The 25,208-nt window shown below is 37.3% G+C and overlaps 1 protein-coding gene and 1 long non-coding RNA gene across 3 annotated transcripts; both read left to right on the plus strand.

Annotated features, from left to right (window-relative positions):
* Positions 1-5,681: 5,681 nt before the first annotated feature.
* Positions 5,682-7,388, plus strand: LOC110874131 (omega-hydroxypalmitate O-feruloyl transferase). Its single transcript, XM_022123010.2, has one exon. The coding sequence runs from the start codon at positions 5,801-5,803 to the stop codon at positions 7,178-7,180; it is 1,380 nt and encodes a 459-aa protein (XP_021978702.1). The 5' UTR covers positions 5,682-5,800; the 3' UTR covers positions 7,181-7,388.
* A 3,922-nt stretch (positions 7,389-11,310) lies between these two features.
* Positions 11,311-14,935, plus strand: LOC110877221. 2 transcript variants are annotated; one of them, XR_002556840.2, is made up of 6 exons: positions 11,312-11,549; positions 12,086-12,721; positions 12,971-13,002; positions 13,078-14,269; positions 14,347-14,546; positions 14,628-14,935. It is a non-coding gene; the product is annotated as an uncharacterized LOC110877221 (long non-coding RNA). The 2 variants fall into 2 exon arrangements; XR_004866544.1 differs by having other exon boundaries at positions 11,311-11,549; positions 13,078-14,546; positions 14,628-14,932.
* The last annotated feature ends 10,273 nt before the right edge of the window (positions 14,936-25,208 follow it).

The following is a 25,208-nucleotide window of genomic DNA, read 5'->3' on the forward strand; positions in this document are numbered from 1 at the left end:
TAGCATAGGAATCATGAACAACTTGCAATAAACCGAAGATTGAACTTACCGGCAGAAAATATCGCCTCTGCCACTGGCTGAGGCGAGCAGAATTCGTTGTTCACCTGTATGAAACGAGCAGAATTCGTCGATCGCTGGATGAAACGAGCAGAAATCACTGGTGGCGAATAAGCAATTCTTTCCGGTTGCGGGTCTTTGAAACTGACTTTTGGAGAGAAGAGGCTGGATTGATTTCAAAATTTAGGGTTTGGACTACAAACAAATTTCACCAAAAGGGAAAGAGAGAGGCGAGTGTTAGTTTCAAGAAACTAGGGCAAAAAGGGAAGGAGAGAGGGCTTTGGAAATTTGAGGCCAGGATCGTTTTCAAGTATAGATGAGGATTTGAATAGATGGTGTGGATAGTGATCCTTGTGGTGCATCCCAATTGGTTGTAGTTTTTTTTAAACGGCAAATTTGGATCACTGGAGTATAATCGTGCCATCAGCGGAACCACCCGATCATATCCATCTCCACTAGGCATAATGGTTATATACCAATTCAGGAGGAAACCCAATAAATATGGGAAAAATCCCTTTGGGGAATCGAACTCAGAAACTATTGGTCTCAAATTTTTATCCCACCGCAAGATACCACTAGGCTATAAAACCATGTACTATTTGTTGTAGTTTTACTTCTGAAAAGCTTTATGAGTGGTGTTGTATTTCTATTGTAGCTTTGATGTCTTATACCTTGTGCGTTATAACTTGTATTCTATTAATTTTCAACATTCTCTCTTATATACATTATTATATATAGTAATAGACAGTGGCGGACCAATGATTTTTTTTTTTCATTGGGGTCCATTTTTTGTGTAAGAATTTTTCACAACCAAACATTAAAATTTTCGGGTCTATCATCGTAGTCGGGTCGGGGCTAGGAAATAATGTAGAAGCATTTAGTGGACATGAAACCACCACATTATATGCTGTAAGTTTTATTAGTAATCAAGTGTTAAATAAAATCGATATTCAATTTATCATTTTAAAAAAAGCAAATTAAAAGTCAATATGTGGTTATGCTCTTTTAAAACACTAGTTTACTATGTGGGTCCGCCCCTGGTAATAGATAATAGATATACTGCTTAATATTCATAATGACTCTTAATGGAGCATGATGGAGTTTACTAGGCCATTTGGGCCTTTAGAGATTATGTTATATCGTAATGTCAATTATAAATTATAAAACACGCATATATTATTAATACATAATGTGAGCCCTTATTAGTAACGATTGACTATTTCGCCTTTATTATGTCATATTGGGTTCCATAATACCTCATTTACAAACTATATTGGTAAATTAAATTCAAACTTAACCAATATGGCTAATATATGTGTGTTTGTGTGTGGCACTATATTATTCAACAAAGTCAAGCTCAATCGATCTTTATTCATAAATATTTATTTATATAACCTACTTATACATATTTGAGTTAGTTTTTATTTATATAAACATAAACTATAATTAGTGTGTATAGCTAAAATACATAAATTTACAATATAGCATTTAAGCTTATTAGTTATTATTTACCCACCTTTTCATTAGATATAATCAAATTTAGTAACTTATGTAACTAATTTTGTCAAATATGTGTACACTAAAAAAAATTCCCTCCAAAACTACTATCTTCCTGAATTTCCCTCCTACTCTCCAATTACCACTTCCTTCCAAAAATTATAACTCAATTTTCACTCGCTTCCCACCAAAAATTAGAATTTACCATCACCATGAATTTGGGTACCCATAATCTAGAAGGAAAAGAAAAGTAATTAACTAAGAGTGTTATCAGTATAAAAGGATTTTCTTTTTAGTAAATTAATTAAAACAAAATCAAAATATTATTTAACAGTAAAAAAAATCTATACTCTTTTTTGTTTTTATTGAATTTCTCAACCTAAAAATTTGAAAATTTGTGAACAAACGGGTAATTACGACATGACTATGCATTACTTACATTTGAATTCAACCTTTTGAAAATAATTGTTGCATTTAACATTTAAAGATGCAACATTTTAGAACAAGTGTTGCATTTAGATTTTCACAGCGCAAGCGTTCTAACAAAAGTTGCAATTTTTAGTAATATTTGCAACTTTTAAATAAAAATGTCGCAAAATTAATACAATCTAGGAACTTTTATATGAAAAAGTTGCATTAGATCTTCTAATGCAACAGTTTTGTTCAACGAAGCTTCATTAGAGGCAAGTGCAACTCATTTAAAAAAGGTTGCATGAAAAAGATTGTATTAGGCCTATTTTTTAGTAATGGAAGTTTTAAAATTAAATATTTTGGGGGGAAGTTTTAGAATTAGATATTTTGAGAGAAGCTTTTAGATGAAATAATTTGAGGGAAATTTAAATAGAATGAAATATTTTTGAGGGATTTTTTAATGATATATTATTAAGGTTACACAAAATAAACAAAGTGACGATGGTTTGACGAATTTTATGTAAAGCCACGTGAAAATTTTTTACTTTTTATGTGTGGCTATTGACAAACATTTGATCACACAATATAATATATGTGGCTATATGTATTAGCTATTAGCCAGATTACCAAACATATATTGTGTCGTAGATCATATTTAGCCACATTTTTCTTGTGTGACAGTTTTTTTTAACGTGTCGTTAAAGGTTTCGAATACACATGTTTTTGGTTACATGAAACAAATATTAAGGTCCTAGATCACATTTGGCCACACTTTTACAGTGTGGCTAATAAATGTCATAGTTTTTTTTAAAGTGTGGCTAAAGATTTCGAATACACGTGTTATTGGTCACATGAAAATAAATATCGTGATCTTAGGTAACATTTGGCTACACTTTGATAGTATGGCTAATATATGTCACAGTTTTTTCTTAAGGTGTGGTTAAATGTGTCCAATACATGTGTTTTTGGTCACATGAAACAAATATATGTGATCGCAGATTACATCTGGCCACATTTTTCAAGTTGTGGCTAGTAAATGTCACATTATTTACTTAAAATGTGGCTAAAAAGTTTTGGATTGTTATACAATGGTCACGTGAATAAATAAAATGTGTGGCTAAAGTAGGCTAGGAGGTTTTAAAAAGTCATTAGTGACCTTTAGCCACACGTTTATTTGAAAGTGTGGCTTAGGGGTTTTTGAAAAAAGTGTGGCCGTAGGTCATATCTGGCGTAGTGCGAATAAACGTCCTATAAAACTTATGTTTTACGACTCAAATATCAGGTGTCCTATTACGGTGTATTATAATAACACCATAATGATTAAGCATCCTATAAAGGTTAAAGTTATAAGACTCTAGTGTTAAGTGTCCTATTAAGTTATGCTATAATAGCACTCTAGCGAATAAGCGTCCTATAAAACTGATGTTTTATGACTCAAATATCTGGTGTCCTATTACAGTGTATTATAATAACACCACAATGTTTAAGCGTCCTATAAAGGTTAAATTTATAAGACCCAAGTGTCAAGTGTCTTTTTAAGTTATATTATAATAAAACTCTAGCGAATAAGCGTCCTATAAAACTAATGTTTTATGACTCAAATATCAAGGGCAGGATTACGGTGTATTATAATAACACCATAATGATTAAGCGTCCTATAAAGTTTAAAGTTATAAGACCCAAGTATCTAGTGTCCTATTAAGTTAAGTTCTAATATGACTTCGACTAGAAAGGGTCCTATAACACTGAACATTTATGACTTAACTACAACGTGTCCTATTAAGTTATGTTATAATAGGACCCCAGATGATCAAGTGTCCTAATACAGTACCACATAATAGGACATTAACAATTAAATGTCTTATAAAGTACTTTATTAGGATCTACATTTTAAGTGTCCTATTAAATTATATGATTATAGGACCCCCAAAAAATCATCCATCCTATTAAATAGTTTTTTAGGACACCAGTTTAGTAGAGTATATTATAAAAGGACCCCAAAAGTTCATTAGTCCTATTAAATAGTTTTTTAGGACCCTCTTTTATAAGCGTCCCACAGAAAAGGTCCTAAAAAGCCATTTTTGTTGTAGTGCCTCTTAATTCATTTTTTTTGTCAAACCAATACAGGTTTAGACGGATATAGAAGTAGGATTGTAAACGAATCAAACATTCAGCGAATAGTTCGTGAGCCGTTTGATGGGAAGATAGTTTATGTTCATTTGTTTAGTTAATGAACAAACACGAAACAGATATTTCGTTCTATTAACTAAATTGACGAACATGAACAAAGGTCTCATTCGTTCGACGGCATTCGTGAACATTCAATAATATATTCGTTTACATATCTTCGTGTTTGTTTGTTCATGTTAATTTGTTAAAAGTTTTTAATGTTTTTTCAATAATTTACTTTCCCTCTTAAGTTTTATTTTTCCCTCTTTTTTTTTTTTACTTTCTTCCCTAAACTTTTAGTGTTTTTTAATATTTTACTTTCCCTCTAAGTTTTACTTTTCCCTTTTTTTTTTACTTTGTTCCCTAAATATTGGTTAATAATTATATTACTTTCCCTCTTAAGTTTTTACTTCCCCTCTTAGTTCATTTTTTTTGTCAAACCAATACATGTTTAGACAGATATAGAAGTAGGGTTGTAAACGTATCAAACATTCAGCGAACAGTTCGTGAACCGTTTGGTGGAAAAATCGTTTATGTTCATTTGTTTAGTTAATGAACAAACACGAAACAGATATCTCGTTCTATTAACTAAAAGGATGAACACGAACAAAGGTCTCGTTTATTCGACTGCATTCGTGAACATTCAATAATATATTCGTTTACATATCTTCGTGTTTGTTTGTTTATGTTAATTTGTTAAAAGTTTTTAATGTTTTTTTAATATTTTACTTTCCCTCTTGAGTTTTACGTTTCCCTCTTTTTTTACTTTCTTCCGTAAAAATTCGTTTATAATTATATTAAATAAAACGTAAACCCTTATTTATACATATGAAGAAGTGAGAAACTAAAGACATTTTTTAGATATGTGTAAGTAACTTTAGATAAATATGTCTTAAGTTAGCTAAACTTGATTTATCGTATCGTGTTTGTAGTAGACTTCTTATGTTTTGAATTCTTAATTTATCATTTAGTGGTTGTATTTGACTAGTTATGTCGGATGTTTAAGGTTAATAGTGTTTTTTTTTTAATTTCAAGTTTAATGTTCATTTGTGTTCGTTTGCGTTTGTTTGTGTTCGTGACAATTGTTCACGAACTGTTCGCGAACATCTAAAATTTCTTAACAAACGAACATGAACATGAACATAAACTTAAACATAAACATATATTCGACATGTGTTCGCGAACAGTTCACAAACATCTGCATTTCATTAACGAACAGACACGAACATGGCCATGTTCGTGTTCGTTTGATTCGTTTACAACCCTATATAAAAGTTACCATTGCAGTCCGAATTTACACTTTTGAAATGATAACTAAATTGAAAAAAAAAAACATATTTTGAAAGCCTAAAATCTTTAATAAACAATTGAATATATCATTAAATTAGATAAATTTTAAGCATCATAATCTACACGTTTACATAGTTGCAAAATAACTTCAACAAACTCTCTTTTACCCTTCCATCATGCAAACGTTATTTTTCAACTACCACTTTAACTAATGTTTGTTTAAGAGGATGCATATTATAAAACATTTGAAACCCCTATTTATTTGTAGTTCAACATCTTGGCATGGTTTCCTTTAATCCCTGAAATCTTGCACAAATATGCTTACAAAATGACATTTTCATGATAAAATTCTACCTCTCCTACCTTTCACCTTCCGATGGCTCGATTTTCGTCATGGGTCCAAGAGCGCCATTTCCCCAGCCTTCATATCCCCATCTCCATAGACAGATCATTCTCGGTCGTTCCTGAAGGACCGATTCAAGCTCGAGATGGGGATACTTTGTATCTCTCAAACCTTGATGACATCATTGGAGCTCGGGTTTTCACCCCCACTATTTACTTTTATATTGTGGGCGGAAACTCAATTGATGATGTTGTGGGCACTTTACGAGACGCCCTTGCTAAGGTTTTAGTCCCCTACTACCCTTTTTCGGGTAGGTTAAGGGAGACCAAAAATAAGAAGTTGGAAGTGTTTTTTGGGCCTAACCAAGGTGCACTCATGGTTCAGGCCCATACTGAGTTGTCATTGGACCATTTAGGTGATCTCAATGTTCCTAACCCAGCTTGGTCCAATTTGGTTTACAAGTTTCCCAATGAAGGTGACTATAAGGTTATTGACATGCCTTTGCTAATAGCCCAAGTTACTAGGTTTAGTTGTGGTGGGTTTAGCCTTGGATTAAGGATTTGTCATTGTATATGTGATGGGCTTGGGGCAATGCAATTTCTTGGAGCTTGGGCCTCCACCGCAAGAACGGGCTCATTGGTTGTGGATCCGAACCCTTGTTGGGATCGAGAAATTTTTGCGCCTCGTGATCCTCCGTTGGTTACGTACCCTCATGTCGAGTTTATGAAGATCGATGACATTTCTAACTTGACAAATAGTTTATGGGAAGTGAAACCGCTTCAAAAGTGTTATTGGCTGAGTCGGGAATTCCAAGCTCATTTGAAGAGCGTGGCTCGGCCCATGGATAGTTTGGGATGCACCACTTTTGATGCTATGGCCGCTCACGTTTGGAGATCATGGGTAAAAGCGCTAGACGTGAAACCACTAGACTTTGGGCTACGCTTGACCTTTCCAGTCAATGCTCGGCCCAAGCTCAAAAACCCACCTCTCAAAGACGGGTTTTATGGGAATGTAGTGTGCATAGCATGTGCCACTAGCACCGTATCCAACCTTGTAAACGGGTCGCTCCAAGATGTGACCCGTTTGGTCCGTGAAGCCCGGTTAGGGGTTTCAGAAGAGTATTTAAGATCAACAATAGATCATGTTGCCGTGGATAGACCAACTAAGCTTGAGTTTGGAGGAAAGTTAACAATCACCCAATGGACCCGGTTTTCAATGTATGAGACATCAGATTTCGGGTGGGGTCGAGCCATTTACGTGGGCCCACTCGACTTGACCCCAACACCTCAAGTTTGTGTTCTCCTCCCTGAAGGGGTGGCTAATTCTAATGGTGCAATGGTGGTATGCATTTGTTTGCCAGAGGCTGCTGCCCATAGATTCAAAGAGTTATTGTGCTTGATGGATACGTCATAATCTAGTTTCACCATTAAGTTGAAAGGCTACCAAAAATGTGATAATTTTCGTTTTTTAAATGGTTGTTTTTATAACACTGTGTATTTTAAAAGCTATATTATTGCACATTTTATTTGTAGTAAGTTATGCACGGTGTGTGATGCAACGAATTAGGCGAAAATGGTGATTAACTAGTGGATCAATATTCAAGTAAATTTTATCGATTTCATATATCATATTATTGCAAACTAATACATCAAAAAAGAAAAGGCAAATGGGCACGTGCTAGCCCTTTTTAAATAGCAAAATGGATTCTTTTAAAAGCTACATTCATAGATTTTGGGGTCATAACATTACTATGAATGACATGTTGGACTAAGTTGCGTAGCTCCATAGTCTCAGGTGCAAGGAAACCAAAAGTATCAAATACAAATGGTATAACTTGTGTTAGTTGTCAATGCACGTTTTCTCGTGTATAGCCACTTTGCATGAAGCAGCTTTTAAAGCAGCCTGACCCAACGTGAAGACACTGGTCCTCAAACCTACTAGAGGGGAGACTCCTGTTAAATCTACACACGCATGTTTCCTGCCCGTCCATCCAAAGACCAAACCGTCAGTTAGTCGTAATGTTGATCTTCCTTCCAACGGATCTGTAAGGAAATTCACTAGAGCTTCTTTCTTAACCGAAACCCCAGCTCGTCAAAATAAACATTTGATTTGAATTATCGTTTTTTTGGATGACCAACATATTTGATCTTGATACGTGGTTGAAAACCCGTTGTTTAATCATATTGAAGTTTGTGTTTTTACATGAATTTGAGTTTCGAACGGCCTACTTTGATATGATTTGTGTTTTGTAGGTCTAACGGAGTTTAAGGGGCATTTTGGGGACTTTACGGAAAATCGGCACGTATTTAGGACCATCCTGGCACGCAAAACGAAGAAAAGTGGGAGAAAAAGCAGGATATTGTGTCGGCGACGACGACCTAGGGTCGCGTAGCCGACACGGTGCGCTGTCTGGAGGAGTGAGTAGGCAGAAACACAACGAGTCAGCTGGCTACTTGCGTCGGCAACTCACTTCTTTCACGTCACAGACGCACCTGTTCGGTTAGCATAGCGCAATTCGGTAAATTGGGCATATCCGGAGCTAGAAAATGAGTTTTGGGGCTTATAATATATGGATTTGGGGTAGCTTGACGAGAGCAATCCAAATATGAGGTTTTGAAAGTCTATAAAACGAAATATCTTCGGCTGAAAACATATATAGGAATTGTGAAAAACGGTAATAAAAGGCAAATTTCAAATAAAGGGAGTTATAACTTGTTCTTGGAGCCTAATTTTAAAACACAACCTATCTCCTACCTCTCACCATCATCCATAACCCTTTTCCAACACCAATCATCATCATCATCCTACCACTAATCAAAACCCTAATCTCGCTGTTCCAATCATCCAATCCATCACAATCCTTATCTCTCCATCAGTCCACAATCACCATCCAACTCTAACCCTAACCTTCATAGTTTCAAGACTCAAGATTCAATCAAGATGCCTTTGTTCGTGTGCTTCTCACTCGGTGTTCATGTTTACTTCACCATGAGCAGCTAATCTCTCGGGTTTCACCCCGGTGTATATTTTTGTAAGATTTTCTAGGGTTTCAAACATTATGTTTTTTTTTGATTTGTGACTAATTGTTCATAGTATTTGAAACTTATGATAATTGACTTATATTTGTATTGAACTCGTGAATTTTCGAGTGAATGTTAGATTTGTCTTTGCGAAATGTTTATGTGCAATTATGCCTTGTCATAGGTTAAAATTTACATTTTCTTGGTAGCGAAGTGCACTGGGGTCCGTTCTTGTGACGTTGATAGCTCTTGGGAACTAAGCCCTTGACACTAAGTTCGTTAATCACCAATTTCAACTAAATCAATTTTAAACGTGTAGAAACCCTAGGTCTTGCATTTATCGAACCGGGTGTGAACCTTGTTCTCCATTATAGTTAAACAAGCAAGAAATCATTTTTTGAAATAATACAAGTAATATCTTTTTCATAGTTAATAACAAATTTGTCGGTCCAATCTGACACCCTTTTCCAAACAAACTAACAAGAGTACAACATAGTCGACCAATCATAAAGTACAACATTTGTCGGTCCAATCATAAAGTATTCCAATTTCATAATCGACCGAATCCTGACACAAAACACACACTCTTCGTGGTTCGACCCCTGACTACCACTAGCTATTAGTTTGAGGTAATTTGGGTTTATAAATATTATCCTTGACAGGGGCGTGGCACTATGATCAGATGTATTATAGTTATACCTTTTTATTTTACTTATAGGGTTAGGAAAGACGGGTACTTGAGCAATTTTATCCACCAACTCTTTCCTGAAAATCCTTTTGTTGGACGTTCTACTCTAGTTTAGTAAACCTTTCTAGTATGCAAAAACTTTCACATTGCACCCTCTTAAATCATAAACTGATCTTATATAAACCTTAATACTTTAAGGTATCCATAAAATGTTCCCGCAATCACATTCAAGACAAAGTAAGCCACTCAACCACAAGGTGAGTACATGCATACGACAGTCTATGGTTATTTATACAAAGTCTAAAAAGAGTATACTTTGATTTGTAAGGATTTAAATTCATACACATGATACATACATCCATACTATTGACTCGTTTATAAAAGTCCTCCCAATCAAGCTACACAACATTAACTTTGTGAATCCAGTTGTAGTACGTTGATAGATCTATTGGCCTGACAAGCCCAATTTGTTATCCCAGGGCCTGCCCAATAGGCTAACTACCCTAGGCCCAGGCCTAGGGCCACCAAAATTGAAGGGCCTCAATATATCAATAGGGTTTCTTTATACTAGGCCCATTATTTAAAAGACACTGCCATTAAGCCCAAATGTTACCATTGTACGTGAATTCATTAGCGGCCCTGTAAACTATCAGAGAAGAGAAGTCGTTTGGCCATTTGGGTTTCCTATATGGCACCAACCAATCACCCCGATGATAATTATGGCACCTGGCATCCCAATCGGCAATGTCAAACAGCAGTACGGCACCAAGCAATCACCGCAATGACAGGCAACAACGACCCTTTTTTTTGCTCTTTTTATATAAAAAAAGTCTGAAATCGATGTTCAAATCAAACTCCACTCAGAATCTAAAATCAGTCTAACACAGTGTTGATCGAATTCGAGATCGAAGTTAGTAACACTCTTATATCTTGATCGAATTCGAGATCGATCGAAGCCCCAAACATAAACTGAAATCAGTATTGTGATTTGTCGAAACTCGATTTTATAATTTGAAACTTGCAACTTCGAAGACATTGGCAGTACTTTGACTCTGCTTTGCAGTTTAGTTTTGTGGCTGGCCAGTGGCTTGGAACCTGGAACACATTGGATTTTGACACTTTGACTCCTTTTTGCGATTTAATTATGTGGCTCTCACTCAGGTTAGTCATTCTCATTTGTTGATTTTAAATTGTTGTTTAGGGAATTAGCGCTTATTTACTTATTTCAATTTGTTTTTAGACACTTAGGGCTTATTTTATTATTTTAATTTGTTGTTTAGGGCTAATTGTTAATCTCTATAATAGATTTATATTTTAGCAATGTCGAATCGAATCCGAACTTTCGAATCTGGTTATGAAAAAAAAATCGAATCCGAACTTTTGATAAAGGAGGAGGGTTTTGTTACTAAATACGTTGAAATGATAATTTTGCAAAAGGGTCTCCACTTCTTAGTTCGATTAGGGCCTCCGAAAACGTAGGAACGGCCCTGTGTTCTCCCTGAGTCAAAGAGTTAGACAAAAGGGGCACAACATTCATGTCAGGAGGGTTTCTTGTAAATGATGAGTTAATTTGTTTAACATTTTGTTTTTTGCAAACATACTTCTATTTATTCTTTACTTTAAAATCTATGTCTCACCAATAAGGGATGAGCAAATGCTACCGGGTATCGGTATTGAATTGGTACCGTATAGAACCGGCCATATTCGATACCAGTACCAAATAAATAAATTTCGGGACCGAGAAATTCGGTATGGATACCGTTTTTTCAGGTAACACCGGATGAGTACCGGTTATATAAACACCACATAAGTACCGATGATGTATCCTAGTACCGAATCCCGTTGATAACTGTAACTACAAACATTTGTCAACCCCTACCCACATTAAGTCAAAAAATCTTCAGAAGATCTCTCTCCCCAATATGGTAAACTCATCGTTCTTTCTTCTTCCCTAGGGTAAAAATTGCTCATCGGCCTCCTACTCACCTCCTGTACCGTCGGCCACCACCTGTACTGAACCAGCGCTAATTTTGAGTCTAGTCTCAAGAAAATTTAGGCGATTCAAGCTAACAAGGTACTCATATTTGTAGGGTTTTTAGGGATATTACAAAGAAGACGATTAATGTCTTGTTTACTTTATTTCATCACTAAATTTTTGTTCGGGAGGTTGGGGTTTGCAATTCAGAAAGGGTTGGCGGCGCAGCTTGTTGCCCGTCTACCTTCTGTTTTGATGTAACTTAACAAGTTTTCTGGTTATATTAAATTCCCTTAATACAAAAAAAAAAAAAAAAAAAAAAAAAAAAAAAAAAAAATTGTTCTGATGTATGTACGCCATGATGATGATGTTTGTAATAAGCATATTAGTTCTCTTTTTTGTTTTCTACAAAATGTCATTAAAGTAGAACAAAACAAGCATGTTAACGGTTAACATTAGGCCTTAGGGGAAAAGAATTATTCAGTATACCATGATTTTGTTCACCTAAAAATAAAATAAAGAGAACTTTTTATTTGTTTGTTCATGATGTGTCATAACTTTTATTCAGATGATTTGTTCAGTGTAAGATGCCTCTAATCTGATTCATTGAGATGATTATTGTTATTGTTATATAGCATGTTTGGTACTGTCGAATCCCCTAACTCCCGATGGTGGTTGAAGAGACTCGTTGACGTCCAAAGAGATCTTCTCTAGGTTCTGCAAAAGAGAATACCGTTAGCCTCGTCACGGAGGGCCCCGGAGGGGATCCATGACCAAGCTCCAGCGTGAGAATAAGTAAACTTGCCGGAGAAGAAAGGTTATTCTGGCATGATGAAGTTGCCAGAATGTTTTGGTGTGAATCCTGAGATTCGAGTATTCAATGCGAATCAAGGAATGTTCGAAGTGAATGCAGTTCTTGTATATGTCTGATGGTTATTCAATGCTTACCTTAATCGATCATGAGTATAGCTTATATATAGAGATAAGCTTATCAACCGGTGGGGTTCTATGTATGATCTAACGGTCTCTTGTTAGACAGAGAGGATCTTTGCAGCGCCGAATGCGTGTCTCACCCTCACCGAATGCGTGTCTCACTACCAACCTCGTACTTCTCTGGTTGTAGCTTTAGCTTTCTCTCTCTTCTGCAGGCCATTAATGGCCTTGCAGGGACGATGAGGTGATAGATCTTTTCTATTCCCGCTCTTTTATCATGCTACTCTTTGAGAATAACAGCAAGACGAAGAGCCCAAACGAGGGGCCCTCGTCGACAGGTACATCATTTATTACAAAGTTGATTTGTTCAGTATACACTTATTGTTCTATATTTATTACAAAGATGATTTAATAATCTTGAAATTGGAAAGATTATAATATTCTCCTGTTGGTACATCATGTTTGGTAACCAACTGATACACCAAAAACCCATAAATGCAAAAGGCATTAGCTGATAATGTAATATTGGACCTTTATTTTGAAAAATTCGATAGTTAATGTGTTATTTTATTAATCGGTTATTGTAGGTTACTTCAGCAGCTTGCTCAATCTTAGTCAAGTAAGTAAGTTTGTTTTTCAAGTAACCTTATTTACTTTGTTTTGTATAAAGCTTATTTTTGTGTGTGGTTTGTAGGATGATTGGTAATGCATAAACGCATTATTAGTTTTAGACCCATTCATAGCCATAAGGGGAGGATATTGGTCAAGAGTTTTTACATTGTATACATGGCTAAGGTATTAAAAATGCTACGATCAAGACGGTTGACGACACATCTAGTAATGATAAGGCGATTGATTATCTGTTGAGAAATTGACCAATTTGTATGCCGAGGGGAAACATTTTCATATTAGGTGTGTGGCACACATACTAAACCTAATTGTCAAGGATGGTTTAATGGAAAACAATTATCATGTTGATTGTTTAGGAAAAGCGGTTAGATATATTCGGAACTCAACGCAAAGAATAACCAAGTTCAAAAAGTGCATGGTGGCTTCGGATCTTGAATCAACAAAGTTTTTGTGTGAAGATTTGCCTACTAGGTGGAATTCCACCTATGAGATGTTGAAAACGGCGGTGGATTTAAGGGATATATATTTCTCTTATAAACTTGAAGATAGCGGCTATAATCATGATTTGGAAAGACTACCTGAACATTCTGACTTTGGTGCTTGTGAAAAGTTGGTTAAATTTCTAGAAAACTTTAAGACCAAAACAGAAATTGTGTCATCCCCATCAAAGCCGTTAGCTCACCTATTTTTTAGAGAAATCCTAGATGTAAACAAACATCTATGGGTGTGGGATTGCGATCCAACTTTTTCTACAATGATTACTTCAATGCGTGAGAAATATGACAAGTATTAGAGGAAGTTTGACAAACTTAACGACTGCATGTATTTTGCTGTTATCTTGGATCCCACCATTAAATTACATTTTGTTGAACATTGTTTTACAGAGATGATTATCTCTAACGTAATCGATGATGATCATGTGTCAAAAGAAGACATTAAAAAGATGGTATCGATGAAGTCGTTTGATCTTGAGAGTAGGTTACATGAGCTATTTCAAACATACAAGGACCGACTTGACAATTTCGATTACAATTAGGCATCGCAAAAAGCACGTAACGACGATGTTGTTGAATGTGATGGCAATGGCTTCTTCATGGAGTTTCTAAATAAGGAAGAAAGTCAATCGGTTGGTATGGAAACTAAGTTAAAGAGGTACTTAAATGAGCCAAAAGTGAATTTTAGTATCAAAATTGACATACTTAAGTGGTGGAAACAAAACGCGATTAGATTCCCAATTGTATCTCGGATGGCTAAAGGTAAATTAATTTACCTTTATCATGTTTTTTTAACATTACTTGGTTATATTATTGTTTTTTTTTAATTTGCATAATAGTTAGATATTTTGGCAATTCAAATTTCCACGGTCGTATCTGAATCGGCGTTTAGCACCGACGGTCGTGTACTAGATGCTTATTGAGCAAGGTTGTCAACTAAAATCGTTGAAGCTTTGATTTGTACCCAAGATTGGTGAGAAAGTCAAGAAAACCAATTGTGGATGACATAATATATTAAAGGATGACGACATTGCCATAGGTAAAGACTACTAGTTCTTGATTGATTTTCTTATTATCATGGAATGGGGTGTTATCTTTATTCAGTTCTTGTTTTTTATAGAGATTGAAGATGCGATTCAAAAACAATGACAAAGGGAAAGAGATGGTGCATAACAAGGCTTAAGCAAACTCAAGGAAATAGAGTTTGAGTGCGGTTAAATGGTTATACTTTTGCTCACATGGAGTTAGACTTTTGTTTTGTTCTTATTTGACCTAAGTGTCTTTTAACTCTCCTGATGTGAGGTCAAGTTTTTGTGTATGAGATGGGTTTGTGCTTGAAACATTCGTAACAAATTATGTGTTTTGATACGAACCATTTCCTACTGGAATATTTGCTTGGTAACATATTTATTTTTTGTCAATGTTTAGTTTTTCTTAGGTATATCACTATTTAGTCTTCCAAGGCTTAGTTTCTAACTATCAAACCCAAATGAAAGCTAAAATACATGATAAACTCAAATATAAATATAAAAGAATAATAATGTCATATATCAAACTTATAAGTGAGCTATGTTGATTTTTAAACACCGTCATATATGTAAAAGTTAATCCTCAATACTTCATAATAAACATGAGTTTTGAATTCTATAAGTTGGTTCATGTTAATAGTACTAATCTATGTATCAGTGAAGCTTTTGTATTTTGAATGGGTCATTGTGACTAATGAAGAGAGTGTGATTACATTGCACCAAATCCAAAGAGATTACTTTTGTAAAATTCGGTACCTTACCGAAAAACCGGTACCGAACCGGTATTTTCGGTACGATATTCGGTACCGGGTTTGAATGAAAATCGGTTCCGGTATTTTTGGTACCGCTCTGGTACAGAGCTCATCCCTATCACCAAACTATATTTTGTACTTACACTTTATAGCATGTTTTTCAGGTAAATAAATTTAGGCATGATGATGATTGCTCACGTAGGATGCATGGACATGGACTTAGTTCATTTAAAACATGATTCGTATTTTCTTTGTTTGTCTGGATTATGTTGAAACCATTCTTATCTTTTAATAAAATTGGTATTTCTTTATTACTAGTGTAAGATTTAATTAAGGGTGAGGGTATTGGTACATTCCCCAAAAGTAGTGACACCCCCCCCCCCCTCCCCTCTAGCAGCCCCGTATAAGGCAATGAGGGTTGTATAGGGGTTGAGTGCATTAATTATGTCAGAAAAAGTAAAGTTATACGCCCCTCATTGCCCTATGAGCGGTGTATTAGAAAGGTGGTAGTTGGAGAATTAAACCCTATACGCCTCTCATTGCTTTATATGCTGCTCATTGGTACTATAATCTCTGAATTTAAGGTATATTGCTGACAAGACAGCTGAGTTCAGACTGAAAAGGCTGAAAAGGTGATCCGCATATACGCGCTCATGGCCCTATACGCTGCGTATTGTTTCGAATTTTTTCCCTTTACCCCAAGCTTACGGGATTCATGTAATACAAATGTTCAAAAATCCCAAAAAGTGATGAAAATGATAAAAATTTTCAAATAAACGGTCAGGTTAAATTAGATTCGAATCACGATGTCAAATTGGGACTTTGGATATTTTTTTGGTGAAAGTTCGAATGAGTCATACGTCTCCGAAAGCGTTTGGTTACCCGGGGTTGATCGAGGTGATGAGGAGGTGGTTTCCGTGCGTCGTTGTGACGAAGGGAGTGTGCGGCCCGTGATGCCTTATTTGAACCAGGTAAAAAATTCATATTGGAGTTCTGGTTATCAAAATGTACGGTGATCGGACTCCAATGCAGATATTAGAGCAAATGTTGCATGAAGGAAGGTATGTTTACCACACCCGGGTGAATCCCGAAACAAATGCGGTCGAGGAGATTTTTTTGTTCACCAGTACTCGTACATAATGTGGCGTGCTTTCCCACATGTGTTGATGATTGATACCACTTACAAAACGAATGAGTATAGACTTCCGTTTATTCAAATTGTGGGTGTGACATCGACACACAAGTCGTTTTGTGTCGCTCATGCTTTTATCTCTAAAGAAAAACAGGATAACTTCTTGTGGGTCCTACAGAAGCTCAAAGGATTGTTGGTAGAAGGTATGGAACCGCGCGTGATAGTAACAGATTGCGATAAAGCTTTGATGAATGCTTGCGATAAAGTATTCCCAAAAGCATCCAAATTGCTATGTAGGTGGCACATCTTACAAAATATTCTAAAGCACAACAAGGCAAAATTTGCAACGGCTGAAGAATGGAAAATATTCAAGCTTTTTTGGTCTCGATTGTGTAATTCTCCCAGTGAGACGCTATACAATTATAACTTTGAGCGGCTATATACCCGACTGACTAACGACCATAGATCAGGTACATATTATATTCGTTCTCATTCATTCATGTATACACACATACATGTAACCTCCCTGAATTTTATATACGCAATTATATTTTACAAACTATAGGGGCCTATTTTGACATTTTGTGAAACTATAAATTGAGGGACTTGTTTGTCATTGTTTGAAACTTGCTTTAAAAATGGTTAAAACCAAGTCCAGGACTAAACTGTCATTTTTTGAAAGTTATAGTCTAGGGGTTATTTTGACATTATTTAAAAGTACAAAGTATTGGACATAAAATGTAATTATTGAAATCTAAAGTATAAGGGTTGAAATTGCCTTGTTTGAAACTTATTATAACTCTAAAATCTTAACCGAGTTTCATGTTGAATAAGAAATCCTTTAAAAAAATTAACTTAGTTAACTATGTTAATTAAAATAACAAAAAAGGGGGGTTTCTTGTATAACCCGCCCCTTAGCAAAGATCGAACCTGGACCACTCGTGTAAAAGCACCCCTTCTTTACCAGTTTATCCTCCATTAGGAGCTGATTGATACCCTAACATTAATTGTTTTATACACTTCTTACAATCCAACTGGGCACACACCTTTTATTTTATTTTTACTTTTTTTATCACTTTTATAAAAACTAACATTTTTATAAACTCATATACATCAAACCTGATTTACTAAAAATATAAACTATAATTATTTCTGGTTTTACCTAATTATTATGAATTAAGTTAGTTTTAATGTTATTAAATTCATTAAAAATAGTAAACTAATTTTATAAAACCTGAAAATTTTTATATAATTATTTTAACATCAGAATGATGTTCGAAAATATAAAATTGATATTTTTCCCAAAATTCAATTTTTAACCAATTTAATCCAATAATTACATAGTTTTATTTGTTTAATTAATTACTTAAAAATTGTTAGTTTATCAGAAAAAGTTTGTTTTGCCTTTGGTCGGGGTGTTACAATACAAACATTACAAATCGTTATATTCTGTTTTTTCCAGGAGTTTTGGACTATTTGTATACTGTCCGGCTACTACCCTATAAAGAAAAGTTTGTTTCAGCCTCGACTAACACAAGCCCTAACTTTGGTCAGCATACAGCCAACAGAGTTGAAAGCCAACATGCTAAGTTTAAGAGATACCTTAAGGGGCCAAACAGCTCGCTCCAAAGACTTGTGTGGCTTGTTGACAAAGTTGTAGAGTCACAACGCATACAAATAATCCTCACTTTTCAGGATAGGCGGTCCTTGAAAATGGGGGACCACATGATATCATTCTTTGATAACCTACGTGGTAATGTTTCCCTGAAAGCATTAGATTTGTTGCTTGTGGAGAAGAAAAAGATACGTACGTTGCTCGCAGCACGGGGGACTTGTGGTCACCAACTTTTTACGAGTTGTGGGTTGCTATGTGCTTGTCAGATGGAGTGGTGGGAAAATACAAGTAATAAAAACAGGCTTCAACCGCTTATTCTACTTCATATGAATACCCACCCCCCTCCCATTTCTAACTATTGTTTTTAAAATACAGATTGCAAAATTCCTCTTGCCGCCATAGACAAATTCTGGACAAAACTAGATTTCAATGCTGAAGAACTTAAGGAAGACGATAATAATCTTCGGGAGGAAATGGACAGAGTCATGCAACAACTGAAGGCGCAACCATCGATAGTGTTAAAAAGTATGTTGTCGAAGATAAAGGAGGTGGTGAATCCAAGTATGACTGACCATCAACCGCCTGAGGTACAACAAGATACTCGGGGGCACCCAACCTCTAAAGCACAACAAAAAAAGAAGGAGGAGGTTGCGAGACGTAAAGATACCCAGTCCGAAGCAAAAGGCAAAAGCCAAAAGAAGGACGAGAACGCTCAAAAGCCAGCAGTGCAACGCAGTCGTTCAAAGAAAAATAAGGCTAAAAAGACAGTTGAAATTATAGATGAAGATTTTCCACTGTTGGTGGGGGATAGGTACGTCAACAATCATTGACCTATATAATATCCTACGTATTTCCATACATACATTTTCCCTAATAAAGATTTCCACAATATATTTTCCAATTACAGGTACAAAAACATGATCGATCGTTTTAAGGACTGGCTTCCATCTATGTATCGGAGATACAGAACACATATGGAAGATGCCCAGCCTGACGGTAACTGTGGGTTTCGATCGGTGGCTATGGGTTTGGGGTTGGACCAGAATGCTTGGATGTGGGTCCGCCAAGAGCTACTGGATGAGATGTTCATTAACAAAGACTGGTGGTGGCCTATACTGGTTGCACGTGGAACCTGCACCAATGGCATGCTGGATCTTCTTGCCATACGCCGGATTGTTGGTGGCTCAAAAATTTGGTGTGGTTGTTCAACATTTAAGCAATGGTGTTTGTCAAACATACTTTCCCATGTTTGATGGTCCGGCGGAGGGCCATTCTGTTCTTTCGATTGCCTATGTGGAAGATGGCCATTTCATCATGGTTAAGTTAACGGATGATGGTCTGATGCCTCCACCGAATGGACTATGGAATATGTATCGAAGTACTGAAGCTATGGAGTGGGAGACAATGTACATGTCTCGTCTTTCACAGGGTAAGAAGTTACTTCATAGTAATAGAAGTGTTCGAAGAGACTTTATTAACTTGTTGTAGGTTCTCGTTGTAACACGTAAAACTGTTTAATCGTATTATTATGTGTTTATTTTTTTAATTTACATTCTAATTATCTTTCAAATATAGTGTAAGCAACATTTATTTTATAAAAAATGTTAATTACATTGTTTTATAATGTAAAAACACTTATTTACATCACTATTTTTATTAAAAAAAAAAGGCATCATATGCAGCATATTGGGCAATGAGAGGTGTATACCAGCCTCTATATGCCGCTCATAGCACAATAAGCGGCTGCTGGTAGGCAATCTATAAGCCGCGTATTGGCCAATGAGGAGTGTGTACCAACACAAACAACTTTTCAACTCACTAAAGAGGGAAAACTAGATCAAAATCAATTCAAACACACACACACCAAAACACCAAAACACACACACAACTCTCTCCCGTATACCATTTCTATCCCGTATCAAACCATACGGTGCGAATTTTCACAAGAGGTTAGTAACATCTTCATCTTTCCTTTTTGTTATTGTTTTTTACGGGTTTTTTTTTCTGAAATATTTTCGTTGTGGTGTTTGGCGGTAGAGGTGTTTGACGGTGGTGGTTGTTAGATGGTTTAGGTTAGGACGGTGGTGGTTGTTAGAGTGGTTAAGGTTAGGACGGTGGTGGTTGTATCTATGGGTTAGGGTTTGACGGTGGTTGTGGGTTGGCTGTGGTGGTTGTGGGTTGGCTGTGGTGGTTGTGGGTTGTCGTAATTTTATTAATATTTTGACAAAATATTAACTTTTAATTGTTGCAGATATGTCGTCAGATGATGAACAACAGGCACCAAATGGTGGTTCGGTATTCAATCCGATGGCCGGGGGTAATTGTGAGCAGTACGATTTTTTAGACTTCCCCCAGCGCAGTACGGAATACAGACATTTTGCCAAGTTCCGGGGTATGAAACTGAGGCAGCAGAGGGCGTTGTGTTGGGACGCGTTACGGGAGTGTGGCGAGGAGCAGAGGGCCCGGGGTATAATCGGGGAAAATAACCCGTGGGATCGTAGGTTTTTTCATGCGGCTGGGCCTTCTTATAGGCCTATGATGGTGGAGTTCCTCTCCACGTTTATCTATCGACCACGGCCTGTTGAGCAGCCTAACTCAGATATGGATGATCCGATGGTGGAACCACCCCCTGCTGAGGTAACTTTATGTTTATTCGGGCAGTGACAGAATATGTCGCTGCGTCAGTTTGCTTTGGCCAGCGGATTCTACACTGATGAGGAGTTGGTTCAGGATATTTATATAACTGCGATCACATCTATGCCTGATGATCAGTTGCTTGCTTGGTTGCCCACCCTCTGTGATGTACCCTTCGGTAATAAGGCCCGTGTCTCGTGGATTCCTGACCCACTTGTTGGCTACATACACCGTTGCATTGCCACGTCGGTATCTGGGCGTGGCAAAAGCAAACGAGTGGGTCACAAAAACCAACCTCTTCTATCTTTACTGTTTATTCACGGGGACGCCGTGCGCCCTCCACCGCTGCCTGGCGGAGTATTTCGCCTCATTTTCCCGACGTCAGAAGCATGGCGGATTGCACGGAGGGGCGTTCATCATGCGTATTGCCCAGCATTGCGGTCGGTATTTTCCATTCATCGGTGAGTTGCCACCGGCTGCCCCTTTCGAGTATTTGGGTATTAGGACGATGAGAGGGATGAACTTGGCGGTGAACTTTCCGGGCATTGGTTATCGGTTTGTCGGTTTGGACGATCAGATTTTCGTAGCCCAGCTGTTAGTACATCAACATCTGCTGGAGGCTGCGGAGGTGGATATGCCTCATGTTGTTGACGAGCCTATTGGAGAGGGTGACGTCGAGCCTGAGGTTGAGCAGGGGCATCCGCAGGAGCCGCCACAGCATCCTCGGCGCGTCTATCATGCGGTGAGGTTGCCTCAGCCCACTCAGCGTCTCCTCGAGAGGCTTGTGGCGGGTCAGACGGCTGTGATGGGGAGGTTGGCGCTGAAGGATCGGCGGATGGACCGGATGGAGGATATGATGGAGTGGATGATGGCTAGCGAGGCTGATAGGCGTACCGATGCGGGGTTGCCGGTTCGAGACCCGCCACAACCACGAGTGTATCCAGGGTCCGGCTCGGAAGCCGGCCCGTCCGGCATGCAGGCAGGCCCTTTCGGCACGCAGGCAGGCCCGTCCGGCACGCAGGCAAGCCCGTCTGACACTCAGATGCAGTTGACATGTTATGATAGTGGTTCTGATGACAGTGACGAGGAAATGGCTTAGGAGTAGTATTTATTTGTTTCGTTTGGTTGTATTTTTGGTTTAATGTGGTTGTACGAACAAATATTTATTCCTCTTTTGTTATTTATGTTTAGTTGTATGCCCGGTTGTTTTTGTATAAACATTTAATCTTTTATCAGCATGTATGGATGGTAACATGTTTAATATTTATCAGCATCTATGTTGTTTTTTTGGATTTTACAGTTGTATTGTCATGTTTATAAGGTTCATTGCTTGTTCAATCCGGGTTCCATAGGTATTGGGATTCTTATAACGAAGGGGTATATTGGTCTTTTTTAAAAATGCTAAGCATGTGCAGAAGGGGTATAAACGGCTATAAGAATTTCAGGGACTGGATTTGAAAAATTAGAATTACACAAATAAAAAAGGGAGGGGCCCTTCTGTATCGGACCGGCCTCCCCAGGGTTTCGAACTCGCACATTTCGCATAGAACACACAAGCCTTAACCAGTTTATCCTCTTGTAGAGGAGCTGATAAATTGGTTATAGTATATCCTTTATACACTTCATACGCTTTAACTTCGTCTTCAAACCCAACAACTCCTATAAGGTGCTCATTGAACCATACGGCTCTCATTGAACAGAAAAACTTTCCCAACTTCAATAAAGGGGTAAACTAGATCTAAAATTTGAAAACTCACACACTAAAACACCAAGAACACACACACAAACGCTCTGGACCACACGATTTTTACAAGACAAACTCTGGACCACACGATGAAGGTTAGTTTGTATTCCAAATTTTATTTCTTAATCTTCAACCTGTTTTTTATTTTTTGGTTTTATTTCCGCCGTTTGTGGTGGTGTTGGGTTTGACGGTGGTGGGGGATTGACGGCGGTGGGGGATTGGTGGCGGTGTGGATTGACGAAGGTGGGGGATTGACTGTGGTGGGGAATGACGGCGGTGGTGATTGACGGCTGTGGTGGTGGTGGTGGTTGTGGTGGTGGTGGTGGTGATTGACGCCTGTGGTGGTGGTGGTGGTGGTTGTGGTGGTGGTGGTGATTGACGGCTGTGGTGGTGGTTGTGGTGGTAGTGGTGGTAGTGGTTATGGTTGTGGTGGTTGTGGTGGTGGTGGTGATTGACAGCTGTGGTGGTGGTGGTGGTTGTGGTGGTGGTGGTGGTGGTGATTGACGGTTGTGGTGGTGATTTACGGCTGTGGTGGTGGTGGTGGTGATTGTGGTGGTGGTGGTGGTGGTACCGTAACCCTACCCGACTCCCGGCCCGACACGTTTATCAGGTCTAGACTTATATCATCGTTTTTTCTAAATGTGCATATTTTATTTTTATTATTATATTTATTATTTTTAACAATATATTTTCGGATGTCGGGTCTAGTGCTATAATTGTATGTTTTATTAACAGGATATCGAAAGTCGGTGTTTTGACGGTAGTGGTTGCGTAATCCTTATGGAGAAGTACTACACTGCGTTCGTATTTCAGATTCAAATGCTTAACTGCGTTCGTATTCCAGATTCATGCACCGGAACGTCCACCAACGGCAATGCTTCTGCACTCACAATCTGTGACGGTGGAAGTAGATATTTACCGGTGACTATGAGGGTTAACTGGAATGTCCTGGAACCTCCACCAACTACAATGCTTCTGCGTCAGCAACCTCTTGGGAGAACTCCTTCTGTATGGATTGGTTCTTCATGCCGTGGAACCGGTTACTAAGAATTCTTCTGCAACGAGGGAGCGCCAGATCAGGTCGGAGGTTCTTCATGTGGTAATGGGGAAGCGGAAAGCACGTTTACCGTGGAACGCATCCTTAAACTTGATAGCAACAATATGGTGACCGAATAGAGATCTGAATAACCGATACAGTTTGTAAGAATTTAATAATATGTAACAGTTAGCGATTTAGGGTTCAGGGTTTAGTCGCTACATTTTGTAGTAAAATGACATGTTTTGTGTATTAATATAAAACGATGTTTCGTGTATTTATTGCGTTATGGTTAATAAATGACAAGTGAAAAATAATTAAAGACATAATAATAATTGATAAATAAAAAATTTGACATTTTATAATACACAAAATTCATTTCATAAAATATCGTCATGGGTCAAAAACCCTACCCGACCCCCGGCCCGACCCGTTTGCCAGGACTAGATATAACATCGTTTTTCTAAATGTGCATATGTTTTATTATTATAAGTTGCATAAACTCTCAAGACATAACATTCCACTAAATCACCAAAATAAGTGAGTCATTACATTCGTTATAAGTTGCATAAACTTAAATACGGCTAACGACAAATACAAATACGGACAAAAAAAAAACAAAATCCAACAGATTATCAAACAGGTGTCCCTCTTACGAACGACCCTTGAATTTTTATTTTCCATTTCTGCTACTTGCTCTTTATACATTCGAACCTCCTCTTTCAAATAGTTGACTTCGTCTTCAAGTATTGCTTTCGTATCCAGCAAACCTCGGATGACTTGAACTGCCCGAGGACACATGGGAGGGTCGATCCGCGCAAAGAATTTGCACCGAGAACGCTGAAACCAAAGGCGAATTAGTGTTTCTAAGTGTGAAAAATACGTCCCATTAAAAGTGTCATATTTTGAATTTTCAAAGTCTTTATTTATAAACTTTGACTTTAATTATAGATTTTTTGTGTTATATAAACTTGATGAAAATTAACCCGATAAAAACACTTGTAAAACACACTCAAATCATATAACTTTCATCAAGTATTATCTAACACAAACAAAATTATTTAAGGTCAAAGTTTATAAATAAAGACTTTGAAAATTCAAAATATGACAATTTTAATGGGACGGAGGTAGTAGTGCTTAAAGTACATACCAATTGAGAGCAGGTGTAAAATTGATGCCCGGGATCAATATCTGTCCAAGATGTTTTTATCCCAGCTTGCCTTCCACATCTACAAATAACCATTGTGAATGTCAAGATGGATATGGATTACACTTTCTCGTACGTAATAGTATTTGTTTAGAAAAAAAAGACTCAATACGCCGCTCATAGCTCAATGAGATGCGTATAAAGTACAAAATCTAACCACTTTTTCAGAAAAAGTAAATACATATGCCTCATATATGCTATGAGGTCCATATAACAAAAAGTTAGGTGGTGTATATGCCTCACATTGACCTATACGGTCGTATACGCTGACACCTTTTCAGAAAAAGTAAATTCATAAGCCCCTTATAGATCAATGAGGGCGGTATAGACTGACAACTTTTTCAAAAAGTAAATACATACGCGTCATATAGATCAATGAGGGCCGTATATGTTCGTTTTGTTTGACTTATTTAGCAAGGAGCCTGCTCTTTGACGTATATACACCAAACTATATACCCAAAAAGGTCTTGGACCGCACGAGACAACCGTTGGACCACACGATGAAGATCCGGAAGTACACACACGCACTGATTCTTTGTCTCTCGTATTGTTA

This window comes from Helianthus annuus, chromosome 9, assembly GCF_002127325.2.
Source record: "Helianthus annuus cultivar XRQ/B chromosome 9, HanXRQr2.0-SUNRISE, whole genome shotgun sequence".
NCBI classification, from domain to species: Eukaryota; Viridiplantae; Streptophyta; class Magnoliopsida; order Asterales; family Asteraceae; genus Helianthus; species Helianthus annuus.